Source organism: Podarcis melisellensis, assembly GCF_964234715.1.
Source record: "Podarcis melisellensis genome assembly, chromosome: 13".
NCBI classification, from domain to species: domain Eukaryota; kingdom Metazoa; phylum Chordata; class Lepidosauria; order Squamata; family Lacertidae; genus Podarcis; species Podarcis melisellensis.
Window position 1 is genome coordinate 45634072 of NC_138545.1, and position 21121 is coordinate 45655192.

General features: G+C 47.5%; 1 protein-coding gene and 1 long non-coding RNA gene across 2 annotated transcripts; both read left to right on the plus strand.

Moving 5' to 3' along the window:
* The first annotated feature begins 2663 nt into the window (after positions 1-2663).
* CCR10 (C-C motif chemokine receptor 10) lies at positions 2664-9026 on the plus strand. The gene is made up of 2 exons (XM_081884317.1): positions 2664-2728; positions 7905-9026. The coding sequence occupies exons 1-2, from the start codon at positions 2696-2698 to the stop codon at positions 8970-8972; spliced, it is 1101 nt and encodes a 366-aa protein (XP_081740443.1). The 5' UTR covers positions 2664-2695; the 3' UTR covers positions 8973-9026.
* Positions 9027-14314: 5288 nt separating this feature from the next.
* On the plus strand, positions 14315-14821 carry LOC309354880. Its single transcript, XR_014162381.1, has 3 exons — positions 14315-14400; positions 14506-14582; positions 14768-14821. It is a non-coding gene; the product is annotated as an uncharacterized lncRNA (long non-coding RNA).
* Positions 14822-21121: the final 6300 nt, after the last annotated feature.

A 21121-nucleotide genomic window follows, 5' to 3' on the forward strand; every position in this document is an offset into this window, starting at 1 on the left:
TTTACATCTGCCCCACATAGGGGAAATATGGGACACTTCCTCACCTCTGTGATCCTCTTTCTTTGTTTTGCTCTGGTGTCAGGGTTTAGATGAGGAATAAGCACCCAGAATTAGGAGGTCAACATTAGACAAATGGAAACAAATATTGCAGTCCCTGAATAAAAATATTGTGGTTCACAGCTCCAGAGAGCTTGAAACAAAAGGTTTACAGTGCTGTTTGAAGCTCACTGAGAACGTTGGGGGTTTTTTTTGTTAGGAAAGGATATATAATGAACTGGGGAAAAAGTTTGTTTGTTTGTTTGTTTTTTAAAGCGTTTTATTGAACATAACAACAATATAATATTTTAACAATAAAACATATCTTCCAAAAAAAAATATCTCTAATTTTTTTCCTCCCCCCTCCCCCAAAAAGAACCCCCCTCCCCTCCCGGACTTCCCTCAGCTCCTTTCTCTGGTTTTCAGTACTTATAATTCTCTGTATATTGTAAAATTGTAAAGATCCTTAACTTATCTGTCTATGTATTATTCATAATAAATTTGTGGGTGTTTATTCAAAACTTGCCAATGAGTCCAATTCATTTTGTTGTTTCTTTAAGTACTTCGTAAAAGGTTCCCATTCTTCTTTAAAGTCACAGTTGTCCTTGTCCCGCAATTTGTGTGTCAGTTTCACCAGTTCCACGTAATCCATCAATTTCTCTTGCCACAGTTCTTTAGTCGGGGTTTCTTCATTCTTCCATCCTTGTGCTATTAAGACACTTGCCACAGTTGTCGCATACATAAAGATATTCTTAAAGATCCTTGGCAGGTCTTTCCCAACAATCCCTAACAAAAATGCTTCCGGTTTTTTAAACAAATGTTAATTGGAACATTTTCTTCAACTCATTATATATCATTTCCCAAAATTTTCTGATCTTACTGCAATCCCACCACATATGATAAAAAGTCCCTTCTTTTTCCTTACGTCCCGAACACATGTTTGAGCCTGTTTTGCACATTATTTGGAAAAAAAATGTTTAAAATAAAAAAACGACACCAGAAGCCTTCTTATTAGGAATTGTAGGTACCGACATCCCAAAGGAACAGATAAGGCTCTTCATGTATGTGACAACAGCAGCACAGATGCTATTACCCCAGAAATGGAAAGAATATATAGTCCCTACCAGAGAGGAATGGCAAACCAAGCTGTTAGACTACGCCGAAATGGCAAAATTTACCGGAAAGCTCAGGGACCAAGACGACAAAAACTTCAAAAAAAGAATGGGGGAAATTTATAATTTATTTAGGAGACCACTGTAAGCAGATGAAAACATTAGCAGGATTTTAATCTCACTTGTAATGTAACAAATACTATGGACAATATAGAGATATATAAAATGTAGATTATGAAATGATATGCAGTTGAAAAAGTAGGGGATTGGGGGGTGAGTCTGGAGAAATAGAGGAATCTCTTTACAGTGGTACCTCTGGTTACGAACTTAATTCGTTCCAGAGGTCTGTTCTTAACCGGAAACTGTTCTTAACCTGAAGCACCACTTTAGCTAATGGGGCCTCCTGCTGCTGCCGCGCCGCCGGAGCACGATTTCTGTTCTCATCCTGAAGAAAAGTTCTTAACCTGAGGTACTATTTCTGGGTTAACGGAGTCTGTAACCTGAAGCGTCTATAACCTGAGGTACCACTGTATATGCATATGTATTTGGTTTTGTTATAAATTTATATTTGTAAAATCAAATAAAAATGACTTTTTTTAAAAGAGAACGTTTTTTGTTGTTGGTGGTTTTGTCTTTGTCACTGTTCTACATACAGTGGTACCTCTGGTTATGTCCTTAATTCGTTCCGGAGGTCCGTTCTTAACCTGAAACTGTTCTTAACCTGAAGCACCACTTTAACTAATGGGGCCTCCCGCTGCTGCCGTGCCGCCGGAGCACAATTTCTGTTCTGATCCTGAAGAAAAGTTCTTAACCCGAGGTACTATTTCTGGGTTAGCGGAGTCTGTAACCTGAAGCGTATGTAACCCGAGGTACCACTGTAGTTCTAAAGGGATCTGTTTCAGGGCTGGCTTTTTTGCTCTGTGGTGGGTGAGAACAGGGAGCATAAATGTTCAACCAGAACACATTCCTCTTACATCTCATAGTGAGAAGCAGCCATGCCTCTGAATGACAGTTTCTGAAAACCGCAGGAGAGGACAGTGCCTTTGCGCTCGGATCCTACCTTTGGGCTTCTCACAGGTCAGCCACTGCGACAACAGGATGCCAGACTAAATGGACCACTGGCGTCATTTTTCATTGGAAAGAGACGCGATGTGATGGGTTTGAAGTTGTGTCTTCTATACAACATCACATTTTCATTAATCGGCCCTGAGGAGAGGGAACTTCCGCCCCATCATTCTGCACCCACAAACACTCAAAACAGATTTCATAACTTTACTTACAAGGTGGAACCCCAAACACACACTTTTAAACTATGTGGGATTCACAACACTTTTGCAAATTATCTCCATCGCACGCACTGTGTCGTATCTGCAAAGTAAGCCCAGGCTTGCTAGGTTTAGATGTGGTAAATGCAGCACTTATTCTTAGCGTGTTTATCTCAGTATCAAGGAGGGGGCGAGCCCTTTCAGAATCAGCCACAAAATCGCTCGGCAGAGCAGCCGGCATATAAAAAAAAACGAGACAGCCTTCAAGGATGTGACTGCGACATGATGGAGGGCAAAGAGCACGTTGAAGTTGAGGTAAGTGGGAGAGGACTTGCTCTCAAGAGCGACTGGGGTGTACGCTCCTTGCAACCCCCCTTTTGAGAAGAGACGAACAGGAGGAGAAGTTCATGAAATTACGAGATAGTGGGTAGAGAAATGTTTTCCTCCCTCTCTCTCACAACCGTGGAATCCGTGGATATCCAATGAAGCTGAACGCCGGAAGATTTAGGACAGATAAAAATAACTTATTCACAGAGTGTGTAGTCCAACTTTGGGACTGGCTTGACCAGGACTGTCCCCGACTTCCATGGCTTTAAAAGAGGATTAGACAAACTGTGCTAGCCGTCATGGTTATGCTCTGTCTCCATTGCTGGAGGCAGCAATGCTTTCGAATACCAGTTACTGGAAGCCACGGGAAGGGAGGGTGCTCTTGTGTTCGAATCCTGCTTTCTAGTTTCCCACAGGCATCTGGTTTTGCCACTGTGAGAACAGGATGCTAGACAAGATGGACCATTGCCTTGATCCAGCAGGCTATTATTATGCAGCGAGTGGCGCTGTGGTCTAAACCACTGAGCCTCTTGGGCTTGCCGATCAGAAGGTCAGCGGTTCGAATCCCCGCGATGGGGTGAGCTCCTGTTGCTCTGTCCCAGCTCCTGCCAACCTAGCAGTTTGAAAGCATGCCAGTGCAAGTAGATAAATAGGTACTGCTATGGCAGGGAGGTAAATGGTGTTCCCGTGCACTCTGATGTCTGTCACAGTGTCCCGTTGTGCCAGAAGCGGCTTAGTCCTGCTGGCCACATGACCCAGAAAGCTGTCTGCGGACAAACAGCGGCTCCCTCGGCCTGAAAGCGAGAAGAGCGTCACAATCCCGTAGTCACCTGACTACACTTAACCATCCAGGGGTCCTTTACCTTTTACCTTTACCTATTATGTTCCTATGGAATCCCAAGGGACAAGCGCAGGATTATTCTAGATTAACCCCACCAGTTTATTCCTTGAGATCCTCCCTGCCATCATAATACTTGTGTGTGTGACTATTTTGTTTGTAACTACAGTGGTACCTCAGGTTAAGTACTTAATTCGTTCCGGAGGTCCATACTTAACCTGAAACTGTTCTTAACCTGAAGCACCACTTTAGCTAATGGGGCCTCCTGCTGCTGCCGCACCGCCGGAGCACGATTTCTGTTCTCATCCTGAAGCAAAGTTCTTAACCTGAAGCACTATTTCTGGGTTAGCGGAGTCTGTAACCTGAAGCGTATGTAACCTGAAGTGTACGTAACCCGAGGTACCACTGTATAGTGTGCATTTTTGTGTTTTTATATTGTGAAATGCTGAGTGGTCCTTGGATGAAAGGTGACGTATAAATTTATTAAATAGTGAAATAATCATCATCAGCACAAACATACCGGAATTACTTTGAAAGAGGTTGTTATTGGTAGGCAGTGGGGAGGAGAGCGATAGCAGCCCCACCACCCAGTGACTTGCAAAAAGGGAAAAAGAAATCTACTACCAGTTGAGATTAAGCCTCCTGTTGCTCTGTACTTGTCGTTACTTGCAGGTGTCTGTAAAGCAATGTATAACTACATGAAGAGATATCTAAAATGATGCATATTGTGGAGAAAGTGAATAGAGGGGATGTTTCGCTCTCTCTCTCATAATACTAGAAACTGGAATAATCCAGTGAATTTGAACTGTAGAAATTCAGAACAGATTCATACATCACATAGTTACACTTTACAATTTGCTACCCAAAGATGAGGTGGTGACCAGCAGCTTGTTGTTGTTTAGTCGTTTAGTCATGTCTGACTCTTCGTGACCCCGTGGACCAGAGCATGCCAGGCACTCCTGTCTTCCACTGCCTCCCGCAGTTTGGTCAGACTCATGTTTATATCTTCGAGAACACTGTCTAACCATCTCGTCCTCTGTCGTCCCCTTCTCCCCCTTCTCTTTCCCAACATCAGGGTCTTTTCCAGGGAGTCTTCTCTTCTCATGAGGTGGCCAAAGTATTGGAGCCTCAGCTTCAGGATCTGTCCTTCCAGTGAGCACTCAGGGCTGATTTCCTTCAGAATGGAGAGGTTTGATCTTCTTGCAGTCCATGGGACTCTCAAGAGTCTCCACCAGCACCAGAATTCAAAAGCATCAATTCTTCAGCGATCAGCCTTCTTTATGGTCCAGCTCTCACTTCCATACATCACTGACTAGCAGCTTAGATAGCTTTAAAGGGGGGTGACACCAGGGATGGAGAACCTCCACCCCCAGGGTCAATCCTGGCCCACCAGGGCATCCAAAGTTAACCCTTTTATTGCAGGGAGGGGATGGAGGCAAAGGTGGAGACGGAGAATTTTCTGGGAGCATTTGTTCAGTGTGCACATCTTCATCCATTTTGCAAACTAAAAGGTTCGCCCATGTCTAAGCCACGCTTCGCATGCATGTCAAATGTCACTGCCCACTTTCACCATGTTACCCATCCCATAAATCAGAATTCAGAATTCATAAAGCAGAGTGAATAATTGTGTGACCAGGATGCTCAGTGGAGCAGGACGGTTTGTGCATATTACACCGATCCTGATCCGACTGTATTGGCTACCAATTAGTTTCCGGGCCCAATTCAAAGTGCTGGTTTTGACCTCTAAAGCCTTACAGACTGTTAAGTTGTGGGTGAACATATCAGACGACACAGCGATTCTCCAAACAGCTCTTGTTTATTCGCAGGTCAAAACAGAACTGAACTGAAGGGTTCAGCCAGCCTGCTTATATAGAGCTCCACTACAACGCAACAGTAACCATTTTCTGTAACTATCCAATCACTGAACGTCACTTTCAATCCCTTATTTGCATATGTGGAGCTGAGTGAAAACTATCTATAGTATCCCCCTGCTAGCCCAGGGTGAGAACTTCAGTACATAACACAGATGCTTCAGGTTACAGACTCTGCTAACCCAGAAATAGTACCTCAGGTTAAGAACTTTGTTTCAGGATGAGAACAGAAATTGTGCGGCAGCAGCAGGAGGCCCCATTAGCTAAAGTGGTACCTCAGGTTAAGAACAGTTTCAGGTTAAGTATGGACCTCCAGAGTGAATTAAGTTCTTAACCTGAGGTACCACTGTACCTCAAGGATTGCCTCTATCCATATGAACCCATCTGGACCCTGAGATCATCTTTCAAGGTCCTTCTTCATGGGCCTCCTCCTCGAGAGGTCCGGAGGGTGGCAACACGAGAACGGGCCTTCTCTGCAGTGGCTTCCTGTCTGTGGAATGCTCTCCCCAGGGAAGTTCGCCTGGCGCCTTCATTATGCAACCTTTAGGCACCAGGCAAAAACTTTCCTTTTTAACCAGGCCCTTAAAAGGTAAAGGTACCCCTGACTGTTAGGTCCAGTTGTGGACGACTCTGGGGTTGCGGCACTCATCTCGCTCTATAGGCCAAAGGAGCTGGCGTTTGTGCGCAGACAGCTTCCAGATCATGTGGCAAGCATGACTAAGCCAGAGCGGTACCTATTTATCTACTTGCACTTTGACGTGCTTTTGAACTGCTAGGTTGGCAGGAACAGGGACCGAGCAATGGGAGCTCACCCCGTGGCGGGGATTCGAACCACCGACCTTCTGATCAGCAATCCCTAGGCTCTGGTTTAGACCACAGCGCCACCTGCATCCCAGCCAGGCCCTTGGCTGACCTAATCAACATCCTATACCCTTTACAATATGATTTTTTGTGGGGAGTGGGCTGTTGGGTTGTTTTTGTTGTTATTATGTATTTTGTGGTTTTATATCTTGATTTTATTTTGTGAACCGCCCTGAGATTCACAGGTATAGGGCAGAACAAAAATTCTATTATTATTATTATTATTATTATTATTATTATTATCATTACTACCATATTGGCCCGAATATAAGCTGCACCTGAATATACGCCACACCTTTAATATTAGAGGGGGGAAAGAAAAAATACCCGAATACAATCATACCTCGGGTTACAGATGCATTAGGTTGCGCGTTTTCGGGTTATGTACGCGCCAAAACCCGAAAGTACTAGAACGGGTTACTTCTGGGTTTCTGTGCTTGCGCAAGCGCAGAAGCGCTAAATCGTGCTTTGTGCATGCGCAGAAGTGCTGAATTGCGACCCGCGCATGCGCAGATGCGGCACTGCGGGTTGCGAATGCTGCGGGTTGCCAACGTGCCTCCCGCACGGATCACGTTCGCTACCCGAGCATCCACTGTATAAGCTGCTCTGTTCCTGGCTGCACACTGGGAGGCGGGGCTGTGTTGACGGCGGCCTTTTCCCTTCCTTGCTTCCCAGTCTTGGTTCAGAGGACGGGGGACTACACGCGGGGCGGCCACCGCTTTGCTGCGCTCCTGGCGCTATTTGCCCCGCGCTCCTGGCTGCATACCGTAGGGCTGTGAATATAAGCCACACTTTTAACTTTTCATGGTCGGAATTTGGGAGAAAAGCGAAGCTCAGATTCAGGCCAGTACAGTAATACGGTGGAACCTTGGGTTAAGTACCGTATTTTTCGCTCTATAAGACGCACCAGACCACAAGACGCACCTAGTTTTTGGAGGAGGAAAACAAGAAAAAAATTATTCTGAATCTTAAAAGCCAGAACAGCAAGAGGGATCGCTGCGCAGTGAAAGCAGCAATCCCCCTTGCTCTTCTGGCTTCTGGGATAGCTGTGCAGCCTGCATTCGCTCCATAAGACACACACACATTTCCCCTTACTTTTTAGGAGGGAAAAAGTGAATCATAGCATCATAGTCATAGAATTGGAAGAGACCACAAGGGTCATCGAGTCCAACCCCCTGCCAAGCAGGAAACACCATCAGAGCACTCCTGACGTATGGTTGTCAAGCCTCTGCTTAAAGACCTCCAAAGCAAATTCCACTGTCGAACAGCTCTTACTGTCAGGAAGTTCTTCCTAATGTTTAGGTGGAATCTTCTTTCTTGTAGTTTGGATCCATTGCTCCATGTCTGCTTCTCTGGAGCAGCAGAAAACAACCTTTAAGTGAGTCTTATAGAGCAAAAAATATGGTACTTAATTCGTTCCAGAGGTCCATTCTTAACCTGAAACTGTTCTTAACCTGAAGCACCACTTTACCACTTTACCTAATGGGGTAACCTGAAGCGTATGTAACCTGAAGCGTATGTAACCTGAAGTGTATGTAACCTGAGGTACCACCATAATAATAAAGCATGATAATAAGCACCCCCTGCTTTGCAGGAGCCGATTGCTTGGAAGAATGAGCCAGCGGTCACCACCGAGTGGTACCCGTGGGAATACAACGCATCGCCGCCAGACCTGCCCGAGTTGTGCGAGAAGAAGGCCCTCCGTGCTGTGGCCCACATCTACCTCCCCATCATGGCCGTCCTCTTTTGTGTGCTGGGCGTCCTGGGCAACGGGATCCTGTTGCTAGTGCGCACCCGCTATCACACGGCCCGGTCCCTCGGGGATGTCCTGCTCTTGCACCTGGCCGTCTCCGACTTGCTGCTGCTCCTGACGCTGCCCGTGGGCGTGGCTGGGATGGTGGGCAGCTGGAGCCCGGGCACCGGGACGTGCCAGGCCTTGCAGGGCCTCCACGCCCTCAACTTCTACAGCGGCTTCCTGTCCCTCATGGGCCTCACTGTGGACCGCTACGTGGCCATCGTGGGGGCACCCGTCGCCCATCGCCTGCACTCCTCCGCCACCTGCTGGGGTCGGCTTTGCTCAGGGCTGGTGTGGCTGCTCTCCACGGCTCTGGCGCTGCCCCACTTCTTGTACGCCCATGTTGAGGACTACGGGGGTGTGAGCCTCTGCAGGGTGGCGGACGTCACAGCGGCCATCAGCCTGGTGCAAGTGGCCTTGGGTTTTGTGCTCCCGTTTGCAGTCATGGCGGCCTGTTACACAGCCATCGCCCGCGCTCTCCTGGCCTCTCCGTGTGCCCAATCTCTCAAGGCCCTGCGCTTGATTTTGGCCCTGGTCTTGGTCTTCCTGGCTTTGCAGTTGCCCTACGCGCTGCTCACCGCACTGGACACGGCCGATTTGATGGGACACCAGGCGTCGAGCTGCAAAGTCATCCTCCGCCGGGACTTGGCCCTCCTCATCACCAGTGCCTTGGCCTTTGCCCGTTGCTGTCTCAACCCTGTGCTCCACACCTTCCTGGGCATGCGGTTCCGTAAGGACCTGCAACGGCTGAGCCGGGATATGGGCTGCCTGAGGCAATGGGCGTGCTGCGGTGAAAAGCCTGGCGGTTTCAGGCAGCAAGCATCGTTCGCCACCCATCTGGAAGGAATCTCAGCAGTGGCACCGTGAAAGAGCAGCACCCAAGTGCCACCCACCCGGGAAGAGTCTTGGCATCTTGCAAAACACACACCCGTTTCCTATATTTTTTGGCAATAAAGCCTTTATTTTAGGATGATGCTTTGTCGTTCTTAATTTCACTGTAAGCTGTGAGGACCACATGGGCACTGTATTGTGTGCAATGTGTAGGGTAGCCACGTGATCTAGAAAAAACCTGGTCCTTTTCCCTTATGGGCCCATATAGAGTCCTTAAGTAGGTTCCCTATTGGTAGGAGAAAATGACAGAGGCCAACCAGAGAATACTGAGAAGCAAAGCAGCTAGTAAGCCTGATCTTTATTCAACAGGGTCCCCACTCACCACATGCAGGAGGGAGGAGGAACCCAGAACAATGGTGCGCAAGCCCTTTTATAGACTTTTGAAACTGCCCGCCCTGTAGCTCAAGACACCCCCCCCCAAAAAAAAAATCATACATACATACATACATACATCACAGAAGGAGGCGGGTCTACAGCAGAAATACATCACAGGAGGCGCTCTACAGCGGAAATCCTGTCTGCCAGGATACCTGATAATGGTCACTGATTGCTTTACCTGGGCAGCCTGGCCATTCTCTTGTGATGCTAAATACTTTAATTCCTGAATCCAGGTCACAGGTTCACCCTATTCATACACAAATATGCCCTTAAGACAGGGTTTATAAGCAGAAAGACAAAGAGAAGGCTTTCCCATTTCCTCCCTCCTTACAGAGCAATATATTGAGGTCAGTTTGGGAGAGTCAAAATGACTTCAGGATTGCTCTCCTGTACTATTTCAGACACGTGGTTTATATACTTATGTAGGTGTTTGCCTTGTACATTTATGAATGTTTATTTTATATTTGGGACCTTAGAATTCTTATAACTCCATGCAAAGTCCTGCTTTCCAGAAGACAGTTCTCTGCTTGGAGGTTTGTCCAGTCCAAGTCTACCTTAAAGATGAAGAACTGTCAGAAAGGGGGGCAGGAGGGACCTTGAAGAAGAGAGAGAAAGAGCCTTGAAGTGTCCCGTCATCAGCCCTGGACAGCACACCGACCTGCCACACAAATAAGGATGGGCAAATCTGCCAGGTTCATCAATTTCCCATTTTGCCAATATGAAGTTCAGTTCACCACAGTTCTGCATCAGTCCGCAATTATTTTTTAGTCCTCGTGAACATTTGTCAGCATTCTAGAGCAGATTTCTCCCGACATACCCATTTTTTGTATGGAATTTTGCCTAGCACACACCTTGTTACAAGCAATCGGTGCTAGTACAATGCATTTGTGTGTGTGTGTGTGATCTTCACTAACATATGCATGCTTATGCGCACTTTATCTAGCATTTGGTAATATTTTTTATTTTATTATTTTTTAATTTCTATACTGCTTTATATTTTTACTAATAATCTCAAAGCGGTTTACAGCATATTAAATCAATAAAACAATAGCCGGGCGATGTTCCTCCAGCTTCAGGGGGAGAGTCTTTCATAAGGCTGGGTGAGTCTGGGCCTCACCCCGCAGGCCAGGTAAAAAGGGCTTTACAGAGAACGGTCTTCATGCCTCACAGCTGGGCAATGCTGGGTTTTAGTTTATAGCTTTAGAATTGACTTTCCTTTTCAAAATAATAATAATAATAATAATAATAATAATAATAATTATTATTATTATTATTATTATTATTATTATTATTATTATTGCCTGTCGCTTCCTGAGTCCCTAGGACCATTACAGCAGAGCAAATCTCTCTCATATTTATGTGTGTGTTTGTGTGTGGAATGCTCTACAGTGGTACCTTGGTTCTCAAACTTAATCCGTTCCAAAAGTCTGTTCCAAAACCAAAGCATTCCAAAACCAAGGCGTGCTTTCCTATACAAAGTAATGCAAAATGGATTAATCCGTTCCAGACTTTTAAAAACAACCCCTAAGACAGCAATTTAACATAATTTTTACAATCTAATGAGACTATGGATCCATAAAATGAAAGCAATAATCAATGTGCTGTACTATAAAATAAATAAGACAGTATTGTAGATGATAAAAATTGATTTTTTTTCTTACCTTCACAGATAATAGTCATTATTTGGATGGTGGGCTTTTATCCATTTCTGCAGTCACACAATCAATCAATCAATCAATCAATCACTGAACTGGGTTCCACACAGTCACAAAAAGAAATTAACCAAAAAAGCCTCAAAAACAAAAATGCAAAATAAATAGCAAAAACAAAAGCGCCAAACTTAATCCGTTCCGGAAGTCCGTTTGACTTCCAAAATGTTCAAAAACCAAGGCACAGCTTCTGATTGGTGCAGGTGCCCTGGAAACAATAGCCGACAGACGCATTGGACGTTCGGCTTCCGAAAAACGTTTGAAAACTGGAACACTTACTTCTGGGTTTTTGGCATTTGAGAACGAAGATGCCGCTGTATAAGCATTGCTGTTTTCCATAGTGCCCTGCAGGGGTCAGCAGACACAAGTATTTCACTTGCTATTTGTCCTTTTCTTCACATCTGAAACCAATGATCCCACAGTGCTGGGTTTATAAGGTCTTCTCAGTCCATCTGTATAAATTATTTTAATGTTTCCATAGGGGGAAAGCTCTACTTAATTCTTTTCCTCCCTCTGTTGATGTTACTTCAGGGCTATGTACTTGGCCTGGTGTAGAACCTATGTACTTGGTGTGTAGAAATTTCCTTTCTACACACTGTCCTGGGGTGACTTGGTAATACAGTGGTACCTCAGGTTAAGTACTTAATTCGTTCCGGAGGTCTGTACTTAACCTGAAACTATTCTTAACTTGAAGCACCACCTTAGCTAATGGGGCCTCCCGCTGCCGCTGCACGTTTTCTGTTCTCATCCTGAAGCAAAGTTCTTAACCTGAGGTACTATTTCTCGGTTAGCGGAGTCTGTAACCTGAAGCGTATGTAACGCAAGGTACCACTGTATGCATGGATTTCTGCATCACCTGTATGTTTATGACATTCAACTCCACTTCTCTACCCCAAACCTTTCCCTAATCCAAGTCTTCATCTCCAACTGCTTCTCTGATATTTATCTTTGTTGTTGTTGTTTAGTCGTTTAGTCGTGTCCGACTCTTGGTGACCCCCTGGACCAGAGCACGCCAGGCACTCCTGTCTTCCACTGCCTCCCGCAGTTTGGTCAAACTCATGTTAGTAGCTTCGAGAACACTGTCCAACCATCTCGTCCTCTGTCGTCCCCTTCTCCTTGTGCCCTCCATCTTTCCCAAAAACCAGGGTCTTTTCCAGGGAGTCTTCTCTTCTCACGAGGTGGCCAAAGTATTGGAGCCTCAGCTTCAGGATCTGTCCTTCCAGTGAGCACTCAGGGCTGACCCTTGACCAAAAGGTTCCTGCCACCGAGGGGGCTTACAATCTTTAATTGGACAGAGGGACGGAACAGAGAAAGGTTGAGGTCCAGGCTGGATCCTGAGTCCTCCTGCGAGACATAAGCCAAGGTCTCAGAGTTTAGACTTTGAGATTCCCAGACATTTCCCACCTGTAACCTCTTCCTCTGTTTGTGTTTTCCTTTCTGTCTCCCAGGTCCTAAGAGGCTCCTGTGCCGCCGGGCGCAGATGTCTAAACATGGCAACCTTGAAGTTGTGGTATGTTTATTCCATGGGGGAACTGATGGGTCCAAGAAGGCATGATGGAAGGAACAGTATTTGTTCTTTAAGTGTGTCTGCCACATTTACATGTGAGGAAGCCAGAATCTAGCAGCAATCCAACAGAATAAGAAAGCTAGCCACTATTGTCTGCATTGCTGACACACATCTAAAGAAGCAGGTAAGTTTTGGCACTTAGTCAGTGGTTTTTATTCACACAGTGTTCCCAGTTGCGCCTCAGCTGTGTCATATCTACAGGAAACTGCCAAGAATAGACCCACATCCCATGTCATTCTGGCCTCCTTCAGGAGAAAGGGTGCAATGTAAATTCAACAAATAAAATAATTAAAAGTGAGTGTCCGGCTTGGGAATGTTCTTTGGAAGCCGAACGTCCGACATGGCTTCCTTCTGAGTGCAGGAAGCTCCTGCAGCCAATCGGAAACCGTCGCTTGCCCCCCCCCTTCTAGAACCCGCCACTCTAAACCAACTATCAACCGCCTCCCCACCAACATTCAGAATTGCTTTCAGAACCTGACCCTGCTCTACTGCTCCACTATGGCTGAGTTTCGCAAAGGTGGGAGCCTGGAAGCTACAATGCCCAGGATCATTTTGGGTACATCATGTGCTTTAAATGCTCTTTAAAAAAGGTAAACGTACCCCTGCCCGTACGGGCCAGTCTTGACAGACTCTGGGGTTGTGCGCCCATCTCACTTAAGAGGCCAGGGGCCAGCGCTGTCCGGAGACACTTCCGGGTCACGTGGCCAGCGTGACATCGCTGCTCTGGCGAGCCAGAGCCGCACACGGAAACGCCATTTACCTTCCCACTGGTAAGCGGTCCCTATTTATCTACTTGCACCTGGAGGTGCTTTCGAACTGCTAGGTTGGCAGGCGCTGGGACCGAGCAGCGGGAGCGCACCCCACCGCAGGGATTCGAACCGCCGACCTTTCTATCGGCAAGTCCTAGGCGCTGAGGCTTTAACCCACAGCGCCACCTGCGTCCCTTAAATGCTCTTTAGATGCACTTTAAATCATAGGATTATAGAATTGTAGAGAAAAATGAATGCTAATGGTAGATGATCCAGAAGAGATGAGTGGCATATTGTTGTTGTTGTTATTGGCATCACCCATCACTGATGCATGTGGCTTGGCTCCCTGGTTTGCCTTGTCCACAGATGTTGATAGCTTGGCAGGTCCTCAGCTGTGGACCCCAGATGATATTTTCTGTTGTGAATTACTGGTTGGTAACTTCCTTTTTTTAAATTTTCCTTTCTGTCTCACAGGTTCTCAGAAAGGAAGGCCGCAACCGCTGCTCTGGCGCCATGGGGAACGATTGGAAGTCATGGTATGTTAATTCCATGGGGAATCCATTTCCCACATATTTATTTATTTATTTTAATTTCTATACCGCTTCATATTTTTAATAAAAATCTCAAAGCAGTTTACAGCATAATAAATCAATCAAACACTAGCTGGGCGACGTTCTAGCTGTGGCTTCCATTCTCATGTGATGTCCTTCTTCCTCCACAGGGCCACACCTCCAGGGATGAGGCTCCAGATCCGGCTCCCAGGATGAAGAACCAGACATCCCGGCGGTTCCCGGCTGACATCCCTCGCGGCGTGGCCCCACTGCCCCTTCTCCGTACGGGCATGGCTCCATCCCGGACCGGTTTGGCACAGAAGCAGCAGCCAAAGTTTCCTCCCATTAAAACAGCTTCTCAGGTGAGGGAGGAGACTTTGGCTGTTGCTTCTGTGCTAGGCCGGTCGGACGCCCGTACGGTGGAGAAGTGGGGAGCCCTTCTAAGATCAGGTAAGTGGAAATGCCCCCTTCCCAGGTCGCCCCCCCCCCCGCCCCAGACTGGGACTAGCGTGGCTGGGAGCCAGGCGCCTGATGATGTCTCTGTTTGTTTTGCAGCAAGAAAAAAGTTCAGCCGTGGAACCGCCACATTCCTGGAGGGACTGGAGCCCAGACAATGGCCTCTCGCCCCTGAGGTAATGGGACAGGGGGGAGGAGGGGCGCCTTAGGAAACACACAAGGAGGGCCTGCAGGATCAGGCCAAGGGCCCGCCTGGTCCAGCCTCCTCTTCTCCCAGGGGCCACCCAGATGCCACTGCAAAAGCAGCCAACAGGATTCGAGCCCAAGAAGCAGTGCTTCAAAGCTCCCTTCTTTCTTGCAGGATCTCGATTGTGCACCGCTGTGGCTGCTGCCCAAGCCGCCTCCAAAAAGACCAGGTAAGAGGAAGGGAACCTCTGCATGGGGCGGGGAAAACACCCTACAAGTTGAGTGTACGTGTTTATGCTCTGGGTGCATTCTGAAAAAAGGCATGCACTGATAAGGTGGGTTTGGGGACTGGGGGCCTTTCTACAGGGGTTGCTTGACTACAGCTCCCATTGTCTTTGACCACTGTCCTTTCCCCCTTCTTTTTTTATAAAAAAAACCACAGCTTGAGGCGAACTCCAGAGCGTTTGGATCTCAGCGGACGGACTGTATTCCAGTTTCTGATTTGTCAGCTGCTGAAGCATTTGAAAGCTGTGATGTGATAAATAGAGGCTTTACAAATGTGAAGAGCGAACTTTTCCCTGTTCATCCTTTGGACACACCGGATAATTTTGTTGTTGTTGTTGCTAAATCAAGATAAGATGATTTTTTTCTACTCTGAGAAATATTCCAGGGCTGCATGCACCTCTGAAGCTGCAGATGGAATTCCAAGCAGTGAAGGTCTAGCATCTTCCTTTCCTCCCTGGATATCTGGAAAGGCAACTGTGACTGCATTGGTTTTGAGGATATTCTGAACGACCCGGCACAGAGTGAAGGAATGGGAGATCCTCATCTTTTGGTTGAACACAAACTTGGTTTCTTATAATGCACACATCCTCCATCCTGTTCATGAAACTAATGTTTCTTACTGTGTCCCTGTGGGTTCAAGTAAACCATATAAACAGTAGTTGTACAGCACTTGTTTTGATACACGTAATCTCTCACCAACCTTGATGAAAAAAAGGCACATTAAATACTTAAATATATTACTTTTGTTCTGTGTTTACTGTCAGTACAAATCTCTTGTAATCAGGAAATAAATCTCTATTCAGGGCAATTACTGTTTCGTGTCTGCAACTCTGGAACTGTAGATACTAAAAGGTTTATAGAAAAAGGACATTTTAGATTGAATGTTCTTGTTCTTTGCCATATATAACCCAGGTAAAGGTAAAGGTAAAGGGACCCCTGACCATTAGGTCCAGTCGTGACCGACTCTGGGATTGCGGCGCTCATCTCGCTTTATTGGCCGAGGGAGCTGGCGTACAGCTTCTGGGTCATGTGTCCAGCATGACTAAGCCACTTCTGGCGAACCAGAGCAGCGCACGGAAACGCCGTTTACCTTCCTGCTGCAGTGGTACCTATTTATCTACTTGCACTTTGACGTGCTTTTGAAATGCTGGGTTGGCAGGAGCAGGGACCGAGCAACGGGAGCTCACCCTGTCGTGGGGATTCGAACTGCCGACCTTCTGATCAGCAAGCCCTAGGCTCTGTGGTTTAACCCACAGCGCCACCCGCGTCCATACAACCCAGGTATTTGCTGTTTAATCTTTATTTCCTTGTGCTTGATGGCTTCACCTGCCATGTTTAAAAAACAATGAATATATATATGTGTGTGCAAAAAACCCCAAAACAAAAACGAGCTCCTCGCCAGAGCAATGCAAGCTCTGAAGTGTTTGGGCTGTCGCAATTTGGGAAATGAGCTTGTGGCACTAGAGGGAGACATCAGCTCACCGGCAAGCGGCCTCTAAGACTCTCACCAAAGTAAGAAAACTTCCCAAATTAATTCCAAATAAGAAGAGAGAATTATTGAAAAGTGTCTGGCGGTACAGCTAAACCTTTAGTCTCAGAGTATATGGACATAGAATAAATCACAGAATTGTGGAGTTGGAAGAGACCTTGAGGACATCTAGACCAACCCCCTGCAATGCAGGAATCATTTTGCCCCACATGGGGCTGGAACCCACAACCCTGAGATTAAGAGTCTCGTGCTCTACTGACTGAGCTATCCAGGATTATTGTTCCGGTAATGCTGAAAATGGAGCTCGGCACATGTCCAGCTCAAATTTTTATTTAATAGAATCCAAGGCTGGTATTGATAGATCCCCAACACAAATTCAACCCTGCTTCATGCCCTTCTATAGCCTTACAAATGACAAGTATTGATTTAGTTAATGTATGTAAGGATGTAACGCAGATGCTTTCAAAACCTGTATTTTGCTGCCCCCACGTGGCCAGAGCTGGATTCAGCTATTGCGTCCCTTGAATTCAGCTTTCCGAATTGACGCTTCTGAGATTTTGACTCCCTGATGCAAGATGCTATGCTACTCACCTCAGTGATTTTTTGAAAGCAGCTCAGTGTCCAGCAAGAACGTGGCTTGATAATAACACATCAGGTCATGGGTGTTCTTTTGGCATAATTATAATGCATGTATTCTCTTCAACAATAATGCATTATCCAGACTCGGGAGGCAACCCAACGGGTCCCAGCACAACTTCCGCAACTCCTTGAAGTCCCCTCTTCCTTCCGAATCCTTGATCTCTCCCCCCCCCCCCCCGCTCTCCTGACTTGGCTTCTCGCTGTTGATGTTACTTGGATGTCTAGACGGATGAATGATGCAGCAAGAAAACAACTAAAAAGGAGGCGCAGAATGCCAGCTGGTGGAGATGCAGGTATCTGTCATGGCTGCACCTAAAGGTAAAGGTAAAGGGATCCCTGACCACTAGGTCAAGTCGTGACCGACTCTGGGGTTGCAGTGCTCATCTCGCTTTATTGGCCGAGGGAGCCGGCGTACAGCTTCCGGGTCATGTGGCCAGCATGACTAAGCCGCTTCTGGTGAACCAGAGCAGCGCATGGAAACGCCGTTTACCTTCCCGCCAGAGCGGTACCTATTTATCTACTTGCACTTTGACATGCTTTCAAATTGCTAGGTTGGCAGGAGCAGGGAACGAGCAACAGGAGCTCACCCTGTTGCGGGGATTCGAACCGCCGACCTTCTGATCGGCAAGTCCTAGGCTCTGTGGTTTAACCCACAGCACAACTAAAAAGGTGACGCAGAATGCCAGCTGGTGGAGATACAGGTATCTGCCATGGCTGCACCTAACTCACCGCAAATAAGGATTGAATCGAGGCCCTTCTGTCTGCAAGGAAGACGCTCCACCACAGAGCCACTTATAAAGGAGGAACATAGTAGTTAGGTTCCCTGTGAGGTGGCGGCATAAGGCATGCCTCTCCCCTATGGCTTCAGTTCCCCCAAAAGGTAGGAACCGTCGCCTTCACAACAGAGCTTGTCAAATCAGAGGGGTGTGTGGGTGTGTAGTTGTTATGAGGCTTCCCCCTAAGTACACTCACACCCTTGACATTATGGCTTGGAACACAGTTTGATAAAACTGCAAGGTTCTTTTTCTTCTTTTTTAAGTGGAGGAATAGGATTTAAAAGAATTCTGAGGAAACTGCTGCTGCCAAAGCCCCCCTCGTGAAAAGAACAGGTAAGAGGAAGGAAAGATTTAAGAAGACAAATTTCTAGTCCCAACGGGAAAATATGCTAAATATGGTCAAGCCATAGTGGGCCATGTTAGCTGCACTGCAAGATTGCAGAGTCCCCTCGCCACAAGAGACAGTCTTGCCTCTGTCTCTGTGCCATCTCTAGGGTGCGTAGAATCAGGTTGTGGGCCTTGAGTTCCTCATCCCAGCTGTCAACTGCCTGGCAATGGTTCTCCAAAGGGTGGCAGGTAGCAGTTGCTCCCAGCCTGGTCTAGATAGACCAAGGATGGACCCACCATTTTAGGCCATAGCTCAGCGCCTGTGGAAGGCCACAGGGCCAGTCCTCAGCATCCCCAGGTGAGCTGCTGCCAGCCAGGCCAGAGGAAGACAGTCTGGAGCTCCCAGGACCCAGGACCTGGCTCCTGAGGCAGCTGTCTATGCAGCCCAGTGGTGAGGTCTTCTGCCAGGCAACAGGCCTACATATTCACCTCTGGCAACTGAACCCTCCATGGCCGAGCTTCAATCTGTCTCTCTCTGCTCCTGTGTTGGGTTCACACAGTGGGAGTGCCAATACTTCTTGCATTCTTAGAATCAAAGAATCACAGAGCAGGGAGGGACCTTGAGGATCATCTAGTCCACCCCGCCCTGCAATGCAGAAAGATTCAGCTGTGCCAGATGGGGATTGAACCTGCAAGCTGGGCCTTCTCATCCCCATACCTGAACCCAAGCAGGGAGTTGAATCCAAGCCCTTCTGGGTGCCCAGAAGATGCTCTGCCACTGAGCTATAGCTCCTCAGAAACAGAAACGCAGGAAGGGGATTTAGGCCTTAGATTGCTCCGTCCACCTCAGAGCGGCTGGGGCAGCCAAGTCAGATGGGCGGAATACACACACACACACACACACACCGTATTTTTCGCTCTATAGGGCGCACCCGTGTAAAGGAAGCACCTAGTTTTTAGAGGAAAACAAGTAAAAGATATTTTGAATCAAATCAGTGTCGGGGCTGAAGGGGGAAACACAGGGTTTTCCCATAAAGTCCCGGCATCCCCAAACTAGAACAGCGAGACGGAGGGCTGTGCAGTGCTCAGTCTCTCTGTTCTGGCTTCGGGGACAGCCTTTCAAGCCTCCGCAGGGTCGTGGGGTGCCCAATGGTGGCCGACATGTCTTTGAGCAGCAGCGGCGGCAGCATTTGTCCTCCCTGTGCAGGAGGCTCAGAAGATGACTTTGTGAGCTGATGTGGGAGGTGATATTTTGCATGGAGTGCCTCCGATTCAGAGCATTGAGGTTTCCCTACTGATTAACCCAAATCTGACTTTGAAAGGATTAAGTCCTTGAAGCCTGCCAGAAGGATGGTAAATTTAGAAACCAAAAAGGAAGGAAGGAAGGAAGGAAGGAAGGAAGGAAGGAAGGAAGGAAGGAAGGAAGGGGGAGATAAGAAGAAATTCTGCTTCTCTTCCTCATGGAGCTTGGCCTCCAATATCCCAACAGATTTCACATAACCCCTCATCCCCCTGAGAGCTCCAATATAGGAAGGTTATGGTGTTTTCATGCCCAGGGAATGGCAGGTGGAGTGATGATTGATTAAATTTGTATGCCACCCTTCCTGCCGGCCATTTCAGCAACAGAACCCTCCAGGTCCGAAGGCCTCCTTTGCAGTTTCCATTCTAGAGGTGGAAAGGAGCCCAGAGACCCCCAGCAAGAGGTCAAGAGAGACAGGGCTTTGCAAGCAGAGGCTGCTGCTCCTGGAAAGGTCTGGCTGCTTCTGTGGGAGCCATTGGCAGCAGCTCTGTACACCCCAAAAGAGCATGCAGGCTGGTGAGCGCTATTGGCTAGCCTGGAGCGTCAATCAGCCAGCTAGGGAGGGAGGGCCGGCTCAACTTGCGAGGTGTCTAGTCAGGTAGACTGCACAAGACAAGCAGCTTAGGGTGAGGGAAAAAGCTTTTACTTTTTTTTTTTTTGCCTTCAAAAACGTGACCAAAGGCATCCCAGAGGAAGCAGGGGACTCTGTGCCCCCGAAAGGGAACCAATCCATCTTTGGAAGGTGTTATGTACAGCGGTACCTCGGGTTAAGTACTTAATTTGTTCCGGAGGTCCGTTCTTAATCTGAAACTGTTCTTAATCTGAAGCACCACTTTATCTAATGGGGCCTCCCGCTGCCGCCGTGCCACCGGAGCACGATTTCCGTTCTCATCCTGAAACAAAGTTCTTAACCCAAGGTACTATTTCTGGGTTAGAGGAGTCTATAACCTGAAGCATATGTAACCTGAAGCGTATGTAACCCGAGGTACCACTGTACTAAGTTGAATAGGATCCAAAAGGCAACAGTCTCATTGGTCCTAGAACAATAGGACCCAGAAGGCAGCAGTCTGATTGGTCCACAGGAGCTACCCAATCCAGCTCCAGGTGGAAGGGAATCCGCAACCTGATTGGCCTACAGGAGAATCCCGGAATTAGCCAATCACGTGGGGCCCATTGTGTAAATAATGTATATAAGGCAGACATTCTGGGGGAACTTCCATTCGTCCTCACCACTATGAGCTGAATAAAGAGCATGAAATCCACTCTCGACTTCGAGTATATTTCATTGGCAACGAAGGTGGGATAACGCTGAGCTGACCGCCACACACAGCACCGCAGCATCGCCACCTGCCACACCGCTGCCTCGCACCGTGTATCCAGGATTCAGCTCCGGGACCCAGGGAACTCAGAATGGCAACCGACAGCAGATTCTCCCCGTTCAACCCAGCATCTGGAGACTGGGAAGCGTACGCCTCCCGTTTCACCTTCCTCCAAGAAGCCAAAGGGGTCACCAACAAAGAAGACGCCAAGAAGAGGGCGATATTCTTCAGCGTCTGCGGAGAGGAGACGTTCGAAATCGCCCGGGCTCTCCTTGCACCTGAAGATGTTGCTACTGTTCCTTACAATACAATAATGGAACGGCTGAAGGGGCACACCTTGGGCAGCCCCTAATTCTCCAGGAGGACCTCCAGGCTCCCTGGCCCTTCTGGCCTT